The sequence below is a fragment of the Micropterus salmoides genome, unplaced genomic scaffold (genome assembly GCF_014851395.1).
Source record: "Micropterus salmoides isolate LMB-PRFRI ecotype aquatic unplaced genomic scaffold, ASM1485139v1 Ms_hic_scaffold_11, whole genome shotgun sequence".
NCBI classification, from domain to species: domain Eukaryota; kingdom Metazoa; phylum Chordata; class Actinopteri; order Centrarchiformes; family Centrarchidae; genus Micropterus; species Micropterus salmoides.
The window spans coordinates 1,771,168-1,790,317 of NW_024040152.1; the positions used below are offsets into that span (position 1 = coordinate 1,771,168).

Consider the following 19,150-nt stretch of genomic DNA (forward strand, 5'->3'; position numbering starts at 1 on the left):
ACCTTTAGGCTCAGATGTTAACCCGTGTATGGTGTTATAAAAATGTTAGTGTAGTTTCTGAATTTAACAATCCTAAGTGTTTATAGGCGTCACATTTCAGAGAAGCGCCCTCCATCGTGCAACAAAGGGTGCTACACACCTTCAACAAGCAGCACCGATGCTCACTCGGTATTGGAGGGTTTTATAACCCACAACCACTCTGCGATTATTGGTTTCGAGTGGCACTCAATATGGCGGACCCTCCGTGTGAACGCACAAACTTTGAAGTAGGTTGGGGGGAGGGGGAGATCCAGAGTGGGAGGTAACTCAGAAATGTCAATTGTATTTATAAATCACAAATCTGCCTCAGGGGGCTTTCCAATCTTTATAGCATGCAACACCTTCTGTCCTTAGACTCTTGTTTCAGAAAAGGAAACACACACAAAAAAAGAACTGTTTTAATGGGGAAAAAGTGGAAGAAAAACCTAGTAGAAAATCAACTGCTGTGAAAGCGTGGTCCTCTTTTGTTGCTAGCAGGCCTCTGTTCTCAGGGCTTCTGTAAGTCATATGGAGGTTTCTTTGAAAATGCACAACAATTCAATATACACCCAGAGTAGTTGCTATCGACTTGTGACAGTTTGGTTCATAATGTATTTATATCTGGGGTGCCAGTCAGGTCTTTCTCCTGACATAAGATACTAAGGTTTTTTTATTTTTTATCAAATGTCACAAGGGACCCATATATCAAAATATGGACTCCCCTACATTAAATGATCCCAACAGTATAATGAAAACCACACTCAGGAGTTTTTTTAAGGACAACAAAAACAGCTTGTATTGGAATAATACGCACACAAACAAAAAACACAAAATTATGCAATGTCAAAAAACAAATTGTCCTCTCAGGGTAAGCAAACACAAAATAGACTCTTTCCCATTAATCCACAAAAGCAAAAACGTGAATTCATTCCAATCTTCCAGCAAAAATCAATAACTCAGTTAATCACAAAATAAGGTTCGAGTGACACACACAAAAAGAAACCAGCTGGGCAACAAAGAGGGGGGAAAAAACAACCTGGCGGTCTACTGGCAAAAGGATCCTGGTCTGGGCATTTGGTTATGGCGTTTTGGGCGTTTGTAGAAGGCGGTAAGTAGTTGAATTGTTTCTGCAGCGGAGGTGATGATTTTTTGTAGAGTGATGTGGGATGAGCTAAACAGTATCGAGGCAGACGCTTGTGGAGATGATAAACAATTCGTCAAGGGATTATACTACCTTGTTTTTTAAACACATTTACTAAATAGAAAAAGAGTCTTTGCCTCAATCGCGCTCTATTCACTGCTTTTTTTCCCCGGTTGATCCACTTCCTCTTTTGCTCTTTTATCCACGAGGCGGATTCCACTGTGACTTTAGTGCGAAGCGAATCAGAGCGAGTGGGCGGTATCGGCGGTCCTCACAAGGGCGTGGTCTGAACAGATTGTCACAGACTGAATGAATAATTTTATAGATATTTATAGTAGTGTTTATAATAATAACCGTAATGTTAATGATGATGATGATGATAATAACAACAATAGGACTAGTAACAATAATTCTAGCAGAAGGTGTCGAGCAGGAACACGGGGGCAGCAGGTGACCCGCAACCACAGATCCAGACTCCACAGCTCCAGAGCCAGAAACACCTGCAGGAAGTGATAGGAGGAGAGAGGAGAGGGAAGAGAAAGCACAAGACCACCGGAAAGGGGAGAAGTTGTGTTAGTAACATGCAATAATGGGATGAGGTTGCATACAGAGGGAGAGAAAGTAGAGGAGAGAGGAGCTCAGTGCATCATCGGATTCAGCAAATACTACACCTGATAACACGTTCTCACTCCCAACTCGTCACATACGTCAAGACACGATGGCTTCGCTTTTTAACACCCTGGGTACCTCTTTAGCATTTTTTGCACGTGTAGGACTCTGCTGACAAGTTAGCAATAATAAATACTGTATCAATGTTAAGTTAGACCTTTAAAATAAAACTAGTATTTAGCGATGTGAAACGGTGTAATTTGGTTAGATTTGGGAAAAGATAGTGATTTGGGTTCAAATAACTACGTAACTTATGTAACACAAGTAAAAACAATCAATGCTGACTTTTTGTTTCACACTTGAAACAAACACCAGACTCCTGGGTGAAAGTCCAGTTTCTGGCCCAGCTGTTCACCCCAACCACCTCCTTACTCTTACTTTTATTTATAATAATAATTATGCCTAGTAAAATTATGCTAAAGGACTTACAACTAACTTGGTAGTGAGAACGGTTTGTCCCAGATGCTTTAACATACTGGTTAAGACTCGTTGGGAAATGTTGCTGTTGCTTTTTGATTGATTGTGGAGAGAAATACTCGGGAACATGTTTCGGCTTGTCAGAAAGACTAATGAAAGGAACCCTGTAGGAGAAATTCCATTGAGCTCCAGGTGCCAGCAGAGACTTTATTTGATGAACTGTACCTGTTAGGGGAGTGTTGTACTAACTTAATATTTGTGTGACATTAGCAGCAACAGAGTTTCGTTAGCGTCGCTGCTAACAGAGTTAGCTGCTGGTCGTTCTTATGAGGTGAATGAATGTGCAGTGGGGGGGGGAGCACCGCTTGTCTTGGTAAATAAACATTAAAGAAGATGAAGGACGAGCCTGGCTGTGATGTGGATCACTGGTCACCAAGACGAAAGACAACAATGGGGCCGCACTCAAATAACATGAGTGTGTTTGGAGAGACAACAGGTTGACAGCATGAAGCAATGTTTGCCGGGTTTCTCACAGGAAAGGAATTCGCTCAGTTTGAGTTCAGATAAAGACACCTAGAAACTAAAGGGAGATGGCGTGATTGATTATTTCCAGAGAGAAATTTGCTTGTTTAAATTCCTCCAGTAAATATTTAAAATCAAAACTGACTGTGACCTGAAAGACGGAGGGGTTTGTTATCAGAAGTTTCTGATTTACTTTAAAAGGAACAGTTCACTGAAGTTGAACCAAATCATACATGTGTTGGTGCAGATTAAATAATATAAAATGAATCAAATGAATCTGTTCAGACTGTTTAAAGTCGTCACTTTGGACTCTGCTAAATGTCTGCCATCAGTTTGGATTCTTTCTGGCTTTTTTCACTCCTGAATAAGAGATTAATTGAAAGAATAATCAAAAAAAGATGGTGGCTGATATCAGTACAGTGTCCTGACCCGAATTAAAATGATGTTGAATATGCAACACAACTATTACCCGAACCCCCTGCCGGTTGTATTTGGGGTAGTACTGTTTGGCTTTAATATCACTAATATGCAGGAAATAGCTATAGCTATAACCGGAAGTCAGATAAACCCCCATCTTCAAAATGAGGAATACAAGAGGTGTCACTTTGAGAGGTTCATTCGATAAATGTGTGCAAATCTGGTCTCTGTTTAGTGAAGATTTATAGAAAATGTCATTGTGACTCATTATTTAACCACATCCTGGTACTTGCAGCGATGCATGTCTGTCTGGGTTTATCTTTTATTTTTTTTGTATTTTCAGTTTATTATATTTTACTTTCATAAATATAAAAATGCCTTTTTTTTTGACACACTGCTGTTTGTGATGTTGATATTGTGAACTGCATTGTTGTGAGGAAAACTGATAAATAAAGTCTTAAAAGATGTCAAATCAAGCAAATGTCGGACAGGACAGACGCTCACGTCATCCTGTTTTTCATGTTTGAGCACAACCGATGCGGCATCTGAGACGCCCCGCGACTTTCCAACAAAAAGAATAGTGTCAGAATTGTTTTGCCCTCTCTCACCTTTCAGTTCTATGACGTGGATCTGGGAACTAATAAACACAGAGCGTCTCTTTCGCTTTGATTCAGAAAACCTGCATTACACACAGAATCCTTTGTCGTCGTTGCTGTCGGGTGGAGCAGCTCAGTCCGTCCCTGACACCTCATCTCCTGAATGTCATGCAAGTCGTGAAAATTGCCAAGCTATGATTGACCGATGCTGACATGTCTCTCAGACAAGTCACGGCAAGCCTCTAAGATTGCCTAATCTGAAGCAGTGGTCATCTAAAAAGACCTTTTCCAATTATAATGCCTATAAGGTTGAATCCACCATATTAAGTCTGTTTGGTAGGAAACCAAAACTAAACTCCAGGTTTCACCTTGACCGCTGCAGATGACCTCTTCTTCATGGGTCCCATTACCACATGGGCACTTTCCACTGGTCAGTAATGTCATATGATGATATCTGATGGAAACACGCCAGCCGTCTGAACTTGTTTGTACGGCACAAAGCAACATCTCCTCCTCTTCCTGTTTCTCTTCCAAATGCAATCAAAGTTCATCAGAAAATAAATTTTCACTCATCCAACTTACTTTATTTGTTTAATTTCTCAACATGTGTACTGTTTTCTTATGTACAGTACCATTTAAAAAGACACTTTGAAATGTCCTTTTTTTTAATGAAAAGTGCATTAAAATAATTGATAGATTGATCAGAAATACAGCTTAGATATTGATAATGTTGTTGCTGCAAACTGCTGATTTGTAATGGAATATCTATAGAGGTCCATTATCAGGACCAACCCTGTGTTCTAATGGCCTGTTTGCTAATCCAATCGTTTTAAAAGGCAAATTGATCAGGAGAAAACCTTTTTCTAGGTAGAGTTTCAAAGAAAAAGCCATTAAAAGAGAAGATGAAGCCCTGATCCTTTCTTTTTATTGGCTGGTCTTAGAAATGACTTTTTGCCTCTCTGCCCTGAAGGCCAGAAGCATCACAGAGTTTGTTTTACAGGTAATATTTAATGACCTGTGAGGCATCAGATTCTCAAACTAGACCCTCTAATGTGTTTGTCGTCTTGCTCAGTTGTGCACCGGAGCCTCCCACTCCTCTTTCTGGTCTGGTTAGAGCCAGTTTGTTCTGTGAAAGGAGTAGCGCACAGTATTGTACAAGATCTTCAGTTTCTTGGCAGCTTCAATTCTCAGAACAAGAACAGACTGACGAGTTTCAGAAGAAAGTTCTGTCTAGTTCTGGCCATTTTGGGCCTGTAATGAACCCACAGCTGCTGATTCTCCAGACACTCAACTAGTCTATAGAAGGATATACACTGAACCAAATTATAAATGCAGCACTTTTGTTTTTCCCCCCATTTGTCATGAGCTGAACTCAAAGATCTAAGACTTCCTCTATGTACACAAAAGGCCTATTTCTCTCAAATATTGTTCATAAATCTGTCGAAATCTGTGTAAGTGAGCACTTCTCCTTTGCGGAGATAATCCACCCACCTCACAGGTGTGGCATATCAAGATGCTGATCAGACAGCATGGGGATTGCACAGGTGTGCCTTAGGCTGGCCACAATAAAAGGCCACTAGAAAATGTGAAGGACCTGAGCTGGTGTGGTTACATGTGGTCTGCGGTTGTGAGGCTGGTTGGATGTACTGCCAAATTCTCTGAAACGCCTTTGGAGACATTCAATTCATAGGCAACAGCTCTGGTGGACATTCATGCAGTCAGCATGCCAATTGCATGCTCCCTCAAAATCTGAGACATCTGTGGCGTTGTGCTGTGTGATGGAACTTCGCATTTTGGAGTGGCCTTTTATTGTGACCAGCCTTAGGCACACCTGTGCAATCCCCATGCTGTCTGATCTACATCTTGATATGCCACACCTCTAAGGTGGATGGATTATCACGGCAAAGGATAAGTGCTCACTAACACAGATTTTGACAGATTTTGACAGATTTGTGAACAATATTTGAGAGAAATAGGCCTTTTGTGTACTCAGAAAAAGACTTAGATCTTTGAGTTCAGCTCATGATGAATGGGGGCAAAAACAAAAGTGTTGCGTTTATAATTTTGTTTAGTGTATATCTTCTTATATCAATTTTAAGATGTGCTGCCATGATTGCAAAATGGTTTTCTAATGATCTGTTGGCCTTTTAAAAAGATAAACTTGGATTTATAAACACAACATGTCGTTGGCACACAGGGCTGATGCAGGGCTGATGGTTGCTGATAATTGGCCTCTGTAGATATTCCATTACAAATCAGCCATTTGCAGCAACAAGACATTTACAAAATTAACTATCAGTTATTTTAATGAAACTAACAAAATGTTTATCATTCAAAAACAGGGACATCTCTAAGTGTGTCCAAACTTTTGACTGGTACTTTAAATCTAATAGTTACAACATGTGGAAAAACATTTACCTGCTGATCGGTCCGTGTTCGTCAGGAAAGCAAGGGTTACTTTAAAGTCCTTCTCTTCCCTTTTTCAGAGTGTGAAGATCCTGACCTACCGAGAGCCTCAGAACCACGAGTACAGAGAGTTTGTCAGCAATCTGAAGACGGACGCCTTGGAAATGTTCAACTACACCGTAGAGGACTCACTGGTGAGAAGTGTTTGTGTGTTTATGGACTGTTGATGGGAAAATGGCTCTTTATTTAGTGCCACTGTTGGTCACAGCCTGAGTTACTGTGTTATTCTGTAAGATTCTTCATCTGCAATAGAGTGAAATATTCATTTTAAGTGTGAGATGTCAATAATAACATAAAAATAACACTCTACTAATTAATATTAAATAGTATATAGTTTATAAATTATATATATACACACGCCGTATATTTTTAATTAATGGAAGTGAAAGTCATGTTTTTTTTTTTTTTCCATGGGTGGGGGTAGGAATGTGCACAAAATCGGCTCTCAGACTCTCGTTCACTAAAAAGAGCCGACTCATTCAAGACCGACAAATCACTAATTTGGACACAGTGAGCATGAATATAAAATACATATTAAGGTTCTATGGAATGAAAAAAACATTATTTTGCTAAAATCAAAGCAATACCTTCCACAAAATTCATAAAAACAGAACCTGCTTTTGGAAACTGCTGTAACTCAAAAAATAATATCAAAGTGTCACTATGTTGGAATATTTAGTAATCTGGAAATAATTCTTTTTTCTTGTTTTGTTAGTAGTGGAGGTGATTACACAACTAGAAGAAAGATCAGGTTCATCCTCTGGAAAAAAAACTGTTGGACGGACAAACATCACCGTCCTCAGGCCTCAGTGCTGCTGGACAAAGACAAATATGATCAAATAAAAATAAAGGAAATTAGGTTATTAGATCTAATAAACGTGACAGTCGCAGCAATGGAAAATATGAACAGTGTTTAGGTAAAAAAAACACGATTATGTAAATGTATAATTAGCATCGTCAGAGCAGCTGTGATGACTGAACCACTTCAATTTAGAGAAGCATATTTAGTCTGCTGATTCTTATCCTGTCGCTTCATCCTGCTGAACATCACACACAGAGAAAAAGACAGAAAAGAAAAGAGACAGTTCTCACACTTTAAATCCCAGATCAGCTCAGCACAACACAGTGCTAACCGCTGCTGATATTATCATCTGGCACGAAGATGACATGGTGTAAAACAATAACTGCCCCTCAGAGAGGAGGTGAGACAACTTGTTTTCCGTTGTGATCCCTGTTGAGGCTTTGCACATTTTAATGTGTTACAAAAAGACACGGTGGTGAATACCTTAACACACTGGATTTATGTTTGCAATGTTGTTAAGGAAAAGGTTAAATCGATTAGTTGTTTGGTCTACAAAATTACCCACGGAGAGGTCCTCAAATGTCCTCTTTTGTTCACAACCCAAATATATTCAGTTTATTGTCACAGAGGAGTAAAGAAACCAGAAAATATTGAACTTTGAGAAGCTGGAATCACAGAATTTAGATGTTTATTTCTTTAAAAAGGAACTCTAAGCGATGAATTGATAGTTGGTGATTAATTTAATAGCTGACAACTAATCAAGTTATCAATCCAGCTCTACATGTGACCAAGAGGGTCCATATAAGGACTTCACCTGATTAGACCCAAGTGTCCTATCATTCAGCGAAGATGGAAAGTTAGAGACTCGGACTCGAGTCCGACTTAAGTCAAACACACAGTGACTTGAGACTCGTCCTCAAAAGACTTCAGACTTGACTCGGACTCAAGGTGCGGGACACGTGAACAATGTTTATTAGCAATGTCTGATGAGCTTGCTTTTACCCCCCCCCGCGTTACCTATAACCTGCCTACGCAACACATAGTATCAGCTGTGCACGGCCACACGGGAGAGAGGACAACAGACAGAGGCAGCTGCTGAGCCATTCATCATAAACTTTGATTTTAAAACTTCATACAGCAAGGCCCATTTGAAGGAGGTTAATCAACATATTTAGCTCAGCATTGGCCATCTAACGTTACCTTGCTTCTTGCTACGACCTATGGTAGGTTAACTAGAGCCTGACCAATATGGGTTTTTGGGGGCTGATGCCAATATTAAAGAGAAAAAGAGCCTATTTATCAGCCGATATTTCGATTTTGAGATTGATTTGGATAGTAGACCCCTTTCCTGTATAAATTACACTTAGAACAAGCCGATAGTGAAAGCTGTTCTGCATGGGGGCTATAAAACCTTTTTCCTAAATGGATTATGTTAATAAAATAGATTACAGTCTCATCTTAATATGTAAACAATTGCACTTGCAATTGCAATTTATCGGGGTGGCAGGAGATAGAGCGGGTTGGCCGTTAATGGGAAGGTGGGCGGTTCAATCCCTGGCTCCCCCTTGCGTGTCGAAGTGTCCTTGGGCAAGATACTGAACCCCGATTTGCCCCTGGCGGCTGTTCCGCCAGTGTATGAGTGAGTGTGAATGTTAGTTTCTGTTTGAGCACTTAGGCTCAGTGTATGAATGTGTATGACTGGTGAATGCAGATGTAGTGTAAAAGCGCTTTGAGTGGTCGAAAAGACTAGAAAGGCGCTATACAAGTACAGAGCATTTACAATCAATACATATTTGCTGCTGGAAGGTGCAACTTTTTTAGCCATCTGTGTATTTCACTTTACACATAATCTGCCATAATTTCAATGTAGCATATTCACATCTAGTACATCCCTTTACCAGCACTCTTTAATTCTAACCAAAGCTACGTAAAACCATTTCTCATCAAATACTACATGACTGTCTTCAACAAGGGCTGCAACTTTGAGATTTCATTTACATTTACATTTATTCATTTAGCTGACGCTTTTATCCAAAGCGACTTGCAATTGTTATATATGTCAGATGTCGCACGCCTCTGGAGCAACTAGGGGTTAAGTGTCTTTTTCAGGGACACAATAGTGTCTTACAGTGGATTCGAATCATGTCTCTCACACCAAAGGCATGTGTCTTATCCACTGCACCATCACAACTAACGTTATAACTACAACCTGAGCTGTTACGGCTCTGACTACAGCGTTTCACATCTACAGCGTCACGTTTATTTACATGTCCGCTCTGGTTTAATCATTTCAGACACGCCGACTATAACTGCAGACAGGCGGACCGATAAATTTAGAATACACCAGAAACTATAGTTTAATGTCCATTACGACGTTAGTGCTCCTCCACTGATAAACACAGCATTAGCTTTGTGGCTAATTTAGCAACAGGCAGCGTTAACGTTAGCTGCTGTAATGTTATGTAATTTTAGAGAATATTTAGAAGTAGTGAACTATAATATAATATAATAACTATAATATCGTCCGGCCGATAAATCGGTTTCACATTCCAGACGTGCCCTGACTTTACAATCATAAACGATGCATCGCTCATGGCGACGTTCCCAGCTGGAGAACATGTTGCTGCTGAGTGCGCAAGATTAGAGAACACCGGACAATTTCAAATTTCTAAAGAAGAGAGAACAGTTCTCTTGTCTGCGCATGAGGCGGCTGCTAATCCACTCCAAACTCCCTTAAAAAATGAGTAAAAAAAGTAAAATATTTTCTCAAACTGAAGTCCTAATTTGTGTATGATTCAAGTAAATAAAATCAAATTTATTGAATATTTATTGCAAATGTATTATATTGATATTGAAAAAACACATGTTGCGATAATTGTTGTTGTTTTATTGTCCTGCCCTACTGCAGAGCAATGTACACGTTGTTTTTCTGAAGTGATACTGGCATGATTTTATAAAGTGTCATGAAAATAAGTTGATGGATATAATCGAATATTAAAACACTGTTTAGGTTGTTGTTACTTTCACTGATTGTGTGACTCTTATTGCAGTGTACACAGTGCATTTAATGGACAAATAGACACTTTTGGAAATAAGGTTATTCACTTTCTGGCAGTAAATTAAATGAGTAGATAAATGCCACTATGCGGATGTTTGGAGTCTGTGGTACCCAGTTCTATCCTGGATGCTGTCTAAGCTACATGTCATCTTGGACAATGTCTCCCACCCACTCCGTGATTGTCTGGTCAAACACAGGAGCACTTTCAGTGACAGACTCACCCCTCTTAAATGCACCACAGAGAGGATTTTAATCCATTCCACCTCAACACTATCAATACTCTACTACTAACGGCATTACTTTTAGCACTATTTATTAATTAAACTTCTGTCACATACTGTAAAGTACTGTACATATTTCCACATTCCTATTTATATTTTAAGATTTGTATATTTTCTTGACATTTTCTATTTACCAACTTTCTATTATTATTTACAGTATATTCCTTTAATGCCTTGAGATGCAAAGTGAGCAACTGTAACACAAGAATTTCCACTCGATTCTGAAAGCTACAATGATAAGCTAGTTAGCTTAGCTTAGAACAGCGATTCCCAAAGTGCGGTGAGCTGCCTCTAGGTGGTGCACGACAATGATTTTATGCAAATACAACACCGTTTTTGAGACATTAAAAAACAGTTTATTTGTTACCCATTCAACTACTGACTGCAATTCCTTATTTAAGACACCTGCAAGTTCAGCGATTGTGGATTCCGTCATATATACTGATGTATCATCAGCATAATTGCTTTGCCCTATACATTTGTAAACACAACAAATAACAATGGACCTAGACAGCTTCCTTGAGGAACTCCGCTTCTAATATATATTATAGTATTTTCCTCAGCAAAACTTCATGAAAGAAAACCAAATATTGCAGTCTGATTAAATCCATAATATTTAAGCTTTTCTAATAACAAACTATGATCAATTATATCAAAAGCTGCACTGAAATCCAATAATATAACGCCTACTAATTTGTTTCTGTCAGTTTCTCTGAGCCAATCGTTTGACATTTGAGTCAGTTGTGTTAGAGATAGGTAGACCTGGCTAACACCTACACACAGTGTAAAGCATTACAATAATCAAACGGGCTAGCTGTGTCCCCCTGCTTCCAGTCTTTGTGCTCAGCTTGGCTTGGCATGTCCTGGATCTGTCTATTTTGGACTGCTCCTTTACAACAATCAGCCATCAGCTGCTGAATATTTGTTACCCTGCACGTTCCTTAATGCTGTAATCTGCTAAAATGTAATACGGGCCTCTAGTTTGGCCCTTATCAGGCACCATATGTGTGCGAGTCTGTGTTAAGTAGGCAGGTTGTCTGGCAGCTAATCAGCAGCTGCCAGTTCAGACAGACTGAGCTGAGGGGACGCTAATGTAGTTAACAGTCACAGAGCCACACACACACACGCGCGCGCACACACACACACACACACACACATAATAAGATGACACTATGAGTGATCCCTGTGGAGAAACAGGATATTTCAAAGGAAACATGGACCGTTTGGAAACTAGCAGATGGCAGAAAATACAACCAGCAGCTGACAGATAACGCTTGTAATGTCTGTTTTGTAATTTTCTAAACTACAGATGACACGGCATGTTGAATGATCATCAGATGTTTTTGCTCACCCTTACAGATGTTCTGTCGCCATTTATCAGTTTGTACTTTTTGGAAAACTGCATGAATATTTTTCCTTTTTCACAAAGAAGCATTATCTCGTCGTAATTTTTCTTTCTTCAGTCCATTTCAGCCTGCACACCGGAGCATCCTCATTAAATGTAACCTGCATGAAATGTGTAATTTCCAGCCTTTTATTTATGTTTTTAATCATTAAGCAGGGCTTCACACTGTTTACCCACAGCTTAGGGCTCCTAAATATTGATTTAAAGTTATTATTAGGTTAAAATCGCTGCTGGGGCTGCAAGGTCAATCTTATGACAGACATTTTAAGAGGAGATGCGCCACTTAAATAATCCAATATAATTCTTTAGGGAAAGTGTAACGCCAAAGATGGCGGTTGTATGCACATATCCCGCCCCTCCCGCTAGAAAGCCAATCGTCTGCTTTTAACAGCAGAGCCGTGAAACTTATTAAGCCAATCGTGGATCTAACGCGCATACATCATTACTACCACGCACCCATAGTGGAAGTATAACCTGTGGGGAAAAACTTTTTAAAACTTTTTTTGGGGGAAACTCCTTAAACTGTTTAATTGTTTTTATCAGATTTTACTTCTGATTCTATATATGCACGTTTTATGTCCCGGTGACCAGTGAAAGTCCAGTAATGGCTCTCTGCTGCTTATTCGTTCAGAGAGGGGCCTGGTCTTGTTAGTCCAAAATAACCACCTGGAGGTGTTACCAAGATGGCTGCTGAGTGGCGGGAGTTGCCTACAAGGACTTTGTTTATACCTATATCTGAATTAAACTAAAAGAAGATCACAAACACTGTTTTCAAGAAGACTCAGTCAGGGCTATTTTTCTTTGATGTAAGCAGAAACCTGCGTTTTACTTTTTATCAAGGATTTATAGCCTCTTACTAATTCACTGGAGGTCATCATAGAAAAAGAACAAGTGCTAATCTATAAAATGTCATGGATCTTGTAGACCACCCACTCCACGGTGTCTTTTAAAATGCTTAATAGTTCTTTTAGTGGCCGACTGAAGATGCTGACCGGCTCAGATGGGAGATGGGAACTCCCTTTGGGCTTTTTCACTGCAAACATATCACATGCACTAAAAAGATATTTAACTCAATAAAGGAGAGGGGAAAAGCTAAAAAGCATTATACCACCTCTTTAAGGTTTCCAGCTAGTCCCATTTGTAGCATCTAATGTCAGCTCTAATCACAAGGCTTTTAATGGGTGTTTTATTTCTTGTCCTGTGTGCACGTACTAAGTGACTTTTCTTTTTATGTTGTATGTTGTTCTGGCTTGTGCTTCTTTTTCTGCCTCAGGCGATTCAAGGGTCGTACATACCATCTCCTCTGACGCCTTCTCTCGTTTCTGCGTTTTAGTAATTTCAGTAAAAGTCAGCTCCGACTCCAACATGATCTGCTCACTTTCACTCACCGTTGTTTGTAGTAGGCTACACTCAATTCAGTTTTATTTTATTTATATAGCCCCAACTCCATAACAAAAGTTAAATCATTGCACTTTCCGGAAGTTGTGCAGGAACAGGAAGGCAGCAGGTGACTTGCAGCCCCAGATCCAGACTCCAGAGCCAGAAACACCTGCAGAAAGTGATAGGAGGAGAGGGCTGAGAAATACTACGGGAACATATTTTTTACCAGCCAAAATAATAAACTGCCTTTCGCGTACATATACAGTAGGCCTACATATGTTTCCTTCCTTTTAATTGATATAATAAGGTATTATGTCAAATACAAACTGAAATAAGAGGCCAGAGTGAAATTTGAAGCAAAATTATATTATTGCTAAATGTACTTAGACATAACAGTAACTGGTTTTCTAAAAAATCATTCAACTTAAATCTCATCACTGCTCACTCTTGTCATGCTTTATCATTCAACTTAAACCCCCTCATCAGACTGCTCACTTTCTACAATCCCCCTCTTCTGGCCTCCTGGTTCTGACAGAGTCCTGGTCCTACAGCATCACAGGTTTTGTGGGATCAACATTTTTTATACAGTCTATGGATCAGTCTCCTTGATCTCTGGGGAGGACAGCAGGACCATTAGAAGATCTGGCAGTGTGTCAGACATTGACTGGACCGCCAACTACCCAGCTAAAAGCTAAAAACACTCCTAGTACAACTTTTGTAATTAGCTCCAAACATTAGCAGCTTTCACGCTGCCTTGTTTCACAGGGGTTTTGCGGCAATCTGCCGGCTCACTGCACTTTATGAAAGGTATGGAGCCCAATTTTTCCGCCTCTGTACAGGGGAAGTTGGTGACAGGTTCAAGACAGAAAGATGGAACGATCTCTGGGTAAAAGCCACAGCTGACATGCTGCAGCCGCTGGTTCCTGTAAAGCCGGACCGCTATGTGAAAGCACGCATGGTTGCCAGATAAAGGGCTTTTCACACGGGATAAAGCTGCAAACTTTTTTTCAGTATGAATAAGCGAATGCGACATAAATGCAGATATTCTTTCCCAGCTGATCTCCACATTAACGCAGCTTCACTCTCCTGTCCCCAAACGCCCACCCCTTACAAATCTAAGACAAACAAACACAAGTAACATAAACAACAACCAATGAACGACCCTATTCCCTGTGTTTCATGATTTTAGATCCCTTGGTACATCGGGGACCAATTTAAGTGCGACGCAAAACCAACAAGATCGCCGGTCTGCTGCTAATTTCCGTCAAATAGAAATCATATTGTGAATATATTCACCCACCAATGTGGCGGGTAGCCTTCCAACATTTGGCCGCCAAATGGAAAATCCATCTTCTTGTTCGGGTGTTAATTTCCATCCCAGGTCTAGGCCTATAGCAACATAACTAAGGGATGTTTCATCACCTGAGCCAGCCCTAACTATAGGCTCTATCAAAGAGGAAAGTCTTAAAAGCCTGCTCCTAAATGTGACAATGGTGTCTGCCTCCTGAACCCAAACTGGGACTGGACAAAGATCCAATCAGTGTCACTAATTAGACTAAAAGAAGCTGTGAACAATATTACTTTGGGGGGGAGGGGAAGATGACATTGAAATGTATGTTGTTTGAGAGAAACCTTAAGTATCTCGCATCCTGAATAAATCCAAATGCCATTTAATACACTTAGCTTAATTAATAAATTTTATTTGCCATCTAAGGGCATCACTTCTGGCCAGATAACAAATGCACATGCAAACACAGAAGGAAAACATGAAAGTGATTTGGTTCTGCTTTCCTTCTTCCAGATGAACATCATAGCAGGAGGATTTTACGACGGGTTGATGCTCTACACTCACGCTCTGAATGAGACCATGTCGATGTCCGGCGGTCGGCCTCCGGGCAAAGTCGTCACCAAGAGGATGTGGAATCGAACCTTCCACGGTTAGTGCCTTTTTAAAAAGGAGAAATTCATTTGAACTGCTTCTTCTGTGGTAGCATTTTTCATTAATTTATTTTACATTTTCTTTGTTTAGTGATTCAGAACAGTGAGGGAAGTGTTTATATATTTGGGAGAATAATTTAAGAGGAAGTCTGAGAGATGTGGTTTTCTTGGGTTCATATGAAACAGGGATTTCTGGTGCGCATGGCTCTGAATGTTGCTGTCATATTATCATGTGTTGAAATCTGTGTTTCTGTGCCTGCTGCTTTTTAAATGAGCATGATTAACCTCTTGGGAAACAAACACTGAGTCATACTGTGTGATGACTTCAGCCAATAGAAAGACATGCCACCAGTTAGTAGGCTACGTAGCTTTGTTGCTAACCAGTAATTTAATTCAAGGCAATATACACCAATCTGCCATAACATTCTGACCACAAATAGTTGAACACAATAACTTTGATTATCTGGTTATCATGGCACCTGTTAGTGGGTGGGATCTATCAGGCAGCAGCTGAAGTCCTAAGACATGGTGTGTTAGAAGCAGGGTTAGAATGAGAGCTTTATCAAGAAATCTAAACATCATTTGAAGTTTCATTAACACGACCAGGAATTCAGTAGCAACATGATGACAGGTCGACACCGTTAAGACTTTTTAACTTTAAACGATCACTTGCATGAATTCACAAAGTCGGACTCCACGGGAAAACACTGTAAATATTTATTCTCTATTCAAATTCCATTTAATATATATTGATTTTTGTGTGACTGAGCTATCAGGTTGGTTTGGTTGGACACAGGGAAATTAATCTGGTAAATTATTGAATTTCTGATCTTCAAGCTGCAGGTTTTGGCTCCATCCTGCCGAAAAAAACAGAAAGTAAATAGTTAGCATGTTTTGTTTTGTGCTGCTTGTTAACCAGGCAGTAGCTCTGTGCTGTTAGACGTTAAATTCACACTAACTCACATAAAGCAGCATTTTAAATGTACGACATGGGGATGTAAGTGATGTCACAGCTGGTGTTTCCCGTCAGCTGTAAAATACCTGCTGTGAAATCGTTGGTTTTGTTGGTTTTGAGGTTGCAGAGAGAAACAGAAGTGTGAATCTGAACAGCTGGTCTCTAATTTGCTATAGCTGCCCTCTCTACGTGAGCACACTCATGTGCTATTGATTCAGTGAGAGGTGTAATTTAGTTTAAAAGTGGCTGATGTAGTTTTTCAATGAAATTACTTATCAGTAAATCACTTTTTCACTGCCTTTTTGTCAACTGGCTGTAGCCTCACTTAGAAATGAAGCTCACGTGTGTTTTCTCTGTTGCTTGGAAAAGGCATTATTCTGCTTTTAATGTGAAGGAATCGGGTCTGGTTGCCTGTCTCCGACTACATGGACAAAACAGCAACCAATGAAATGCAGTCCACTAACACCATAAAAAAAACGGCTCCCAGCACAACACAGACTCCAACATAAATTTCACGTAAGGATTAAAATACAACAACAAAGTTTAATGTGCTGAAGCCCTTCAGACCAAACGAACGTGTCGGGCGAAACACAGTCAACATCAGAAAGGCTTGAGTCACAGAGAGACCTCCGCTTTGTTTTGAACCCGACAAAACCAAACCAGCAGAGTGGGCTTTCATCCCGTTGGACAGGTAAACTAACTTACTGCAAAACATGTGAAATATATTGTCATTTTGTGCTTTAGTTGCCTCAAATTTGAAAACGTTAGCTCGCCGGCTAGAGCTAGAGTTGTATTGCTTGCAGGAATTATGTCAAATTGTTGATTTTAGCCTGTAAGAAATGACGTAACGTTAAAAAGCAAATGTGGAGCGATTTGTTTATACTAGCCTATAGTGATGTTTGCATCATAACATTCAATTTAGATTTATTGACGTTTTACCGATACTCAGGTATACAGCTTCTGCACCATCTCAGTCACTATAACTTGCGCATAATATATAATAATGCAACATAGGTGCCCAGCACAACACCTCAGTGGAAAACCCATTCACTACAGTAATGTTACTTACTGTGGTGTAACTGTTAAATTTGACAACAATCTCATTTATAATCTTCAGTCCAGCTCACTAACCGTTTTGTTATCATCAAATACATTTAGCTGTGCTGACATTGCTGAGCCCCCGGTGAAAAATACACAAATAGTAAAGTTAGTTACTGAAAAGCAGCTAACAATGTAGCACATTGGCTAAATGCAGTAAATGTACCGGTATCATGTAACGAGCATGGATTAGTTCATCCTCCAGCTGATAAAAATATTACTGTAATGCTGCAGTGGGAGTTTACCTGAGTAAACTGTCTGTGTGTGTCGGATTATGCTCGCTCATGAGTTCGATTACATGTACGAGCACACGCCTGGTTGCAATCTACCATCTTTAAGTTACACTCAGAGTTAAATAACGCTTACAGTTTAACGTGAAATCTAAAATTAGAAAGCGTGAAGGAGCTGCTCTGAAGAGCTTCTCTCCAAAATGAATCACCGCCCTCTGAGAATTGTGACACCCACTCGAATGAAATGATGGATCAGAGTGCAAAGGATGCAAGATTAAACTATTATTCTCATTATGTACATGTTGAAGGTGGATATGATATACAGGTACACATACACATACATGCATACATGTGTACATGTACACAGTGTGATGGAGCATAGTGCAAAGGATGCTGGAAAAAATAAATAAGACCTATGACCTTATGACCTGAGGTAGGTGTATTGGTATACAGTATATACAATATGACGTATGAACAGCACTGAAATAGAGAATGGTGAATAAATAAATAATAAGTGGAAACCAGTAAACAGGTGCTGATTAGAGACAGAGTTACTGGGTTATTGCACAGGAATTGTTCCTGACACTGTGAGTCAGAAATCAGCTGTTCATCAGAGTGATGGCTTGTGGGAAGAAACTGCTTCTGTGTCTGTTGGTTTTGGCGTACAGTGCTCTGTAGCGCCTACCAGAGGGGAGGAGCTGGAACAGGTTGTGTCCGGGGTGAGATGGATCTGCAGTAATGTTTCCTGCCCGTTTCCTGACTCTGGAAATGTATAAGTCCTGAATGGAGGGCAGGTTGGCACCGATGATTTTTTCTGCAGTCCTGACTGTCTGTTGTAGTCTGCTCCTGTCCTTTTTGCTGGCAGATCCAAACCAGACAGTGATTGAGGTGCAGAGGACAGACTGGATGATGGCTGTGTAGAAGTGGATCAGCAGCTCCTTAGGCAGGTTGAGCTTCCTGAGCTGACGCAGGAAGTACATCCTCTGCTGGGCCTTCTTGATGATAGTGTCAGTCCCACTTCAGGTCCTGGGATATAGTGGAACCCAGAAACCTGAAGGATTCCACAGCAGACACAGGGCTGTTGAGTATGGTGATGGGGGGGCAGAGTGGGGGGGCTCCTCCTGAAGTCCACGGTCATCTCCACAGTTTTGAGCGTGTTGAGCTCCAGGTTGTTCTGACCGCACCAGAGAGCCAACTGATCAACCTCCCGTCTGTAGGCCAACTCGTCACCGTCCCGGATGAGGCCGATGACCGTTCTGTCGTCAGTGAACTTCAGGAGTTTGACAGATGGGTCTCCTGAGGTGCAGTCGTTGGTGTAGAGGGAGAAGAGCAGTGGGGAGAGCACACACCCCTGGGGGGCGCCAGTGCTGATAGTCCAGCCTCACCTGCTGACTCCTGTCAGTCAGGAAGTCTGTGATCCACTGACAGGCGGAGGCTGGCACAGTGAGCTGGGTGAGTTTGGTGCTGAGGATGTCCAGGATGATGGTGTTGAATGCCAAGCTGAAGTCCACGAACAGGATCCTTGCATATGTCCCTGGAGAGTCGAGGTGTTGCAGGATGTGATGCAGACCCAAGTTGACAGCATCATCCACTGACCTGTTAGCCCTGTAGGCAAACTGCAGGGGGTCCAGCAGGGGGCCTGTAATGTCCTTCAGGTGGGCCAACACCAGTCTTTCAAAGGACTCCATGACTACAGATGTCAGGGCGACAGGCCTGTAGTGATTTAGTCCAGAGATGGAGGGTTTTTTTGGGCCCGG

General features: G+C 40.7%; 1 protein-coding gene across 2 annotated transcripts in view; it reads left to right on the plus strand.

The window, feature by feature from the left end:
• The window catches only part of LOC119896925 (atrial natriuretic peptide receptor 1-like), a 151,813-nt gene that overhangs the window by 65,831 nt on the left and 66,832 nt on the right, over positions 1-19,150 (plus strand). For both annotated transcript variants that reach the window (XM_038710358.1, XM_038710360.1), the window contains exons 4-5: positions 6,267-6,380; positions 14,974-15,109. In XM_038710358.1, the coding sequence (XP_038566286.1) occupies positions 6,267-6,380; positions 14,974-15,109 (250 nt within the window). The remainder of the gene's footprint in view (positions 1-6,266; positions 6,381-14,973; positions 15,110-19,150) is intronic.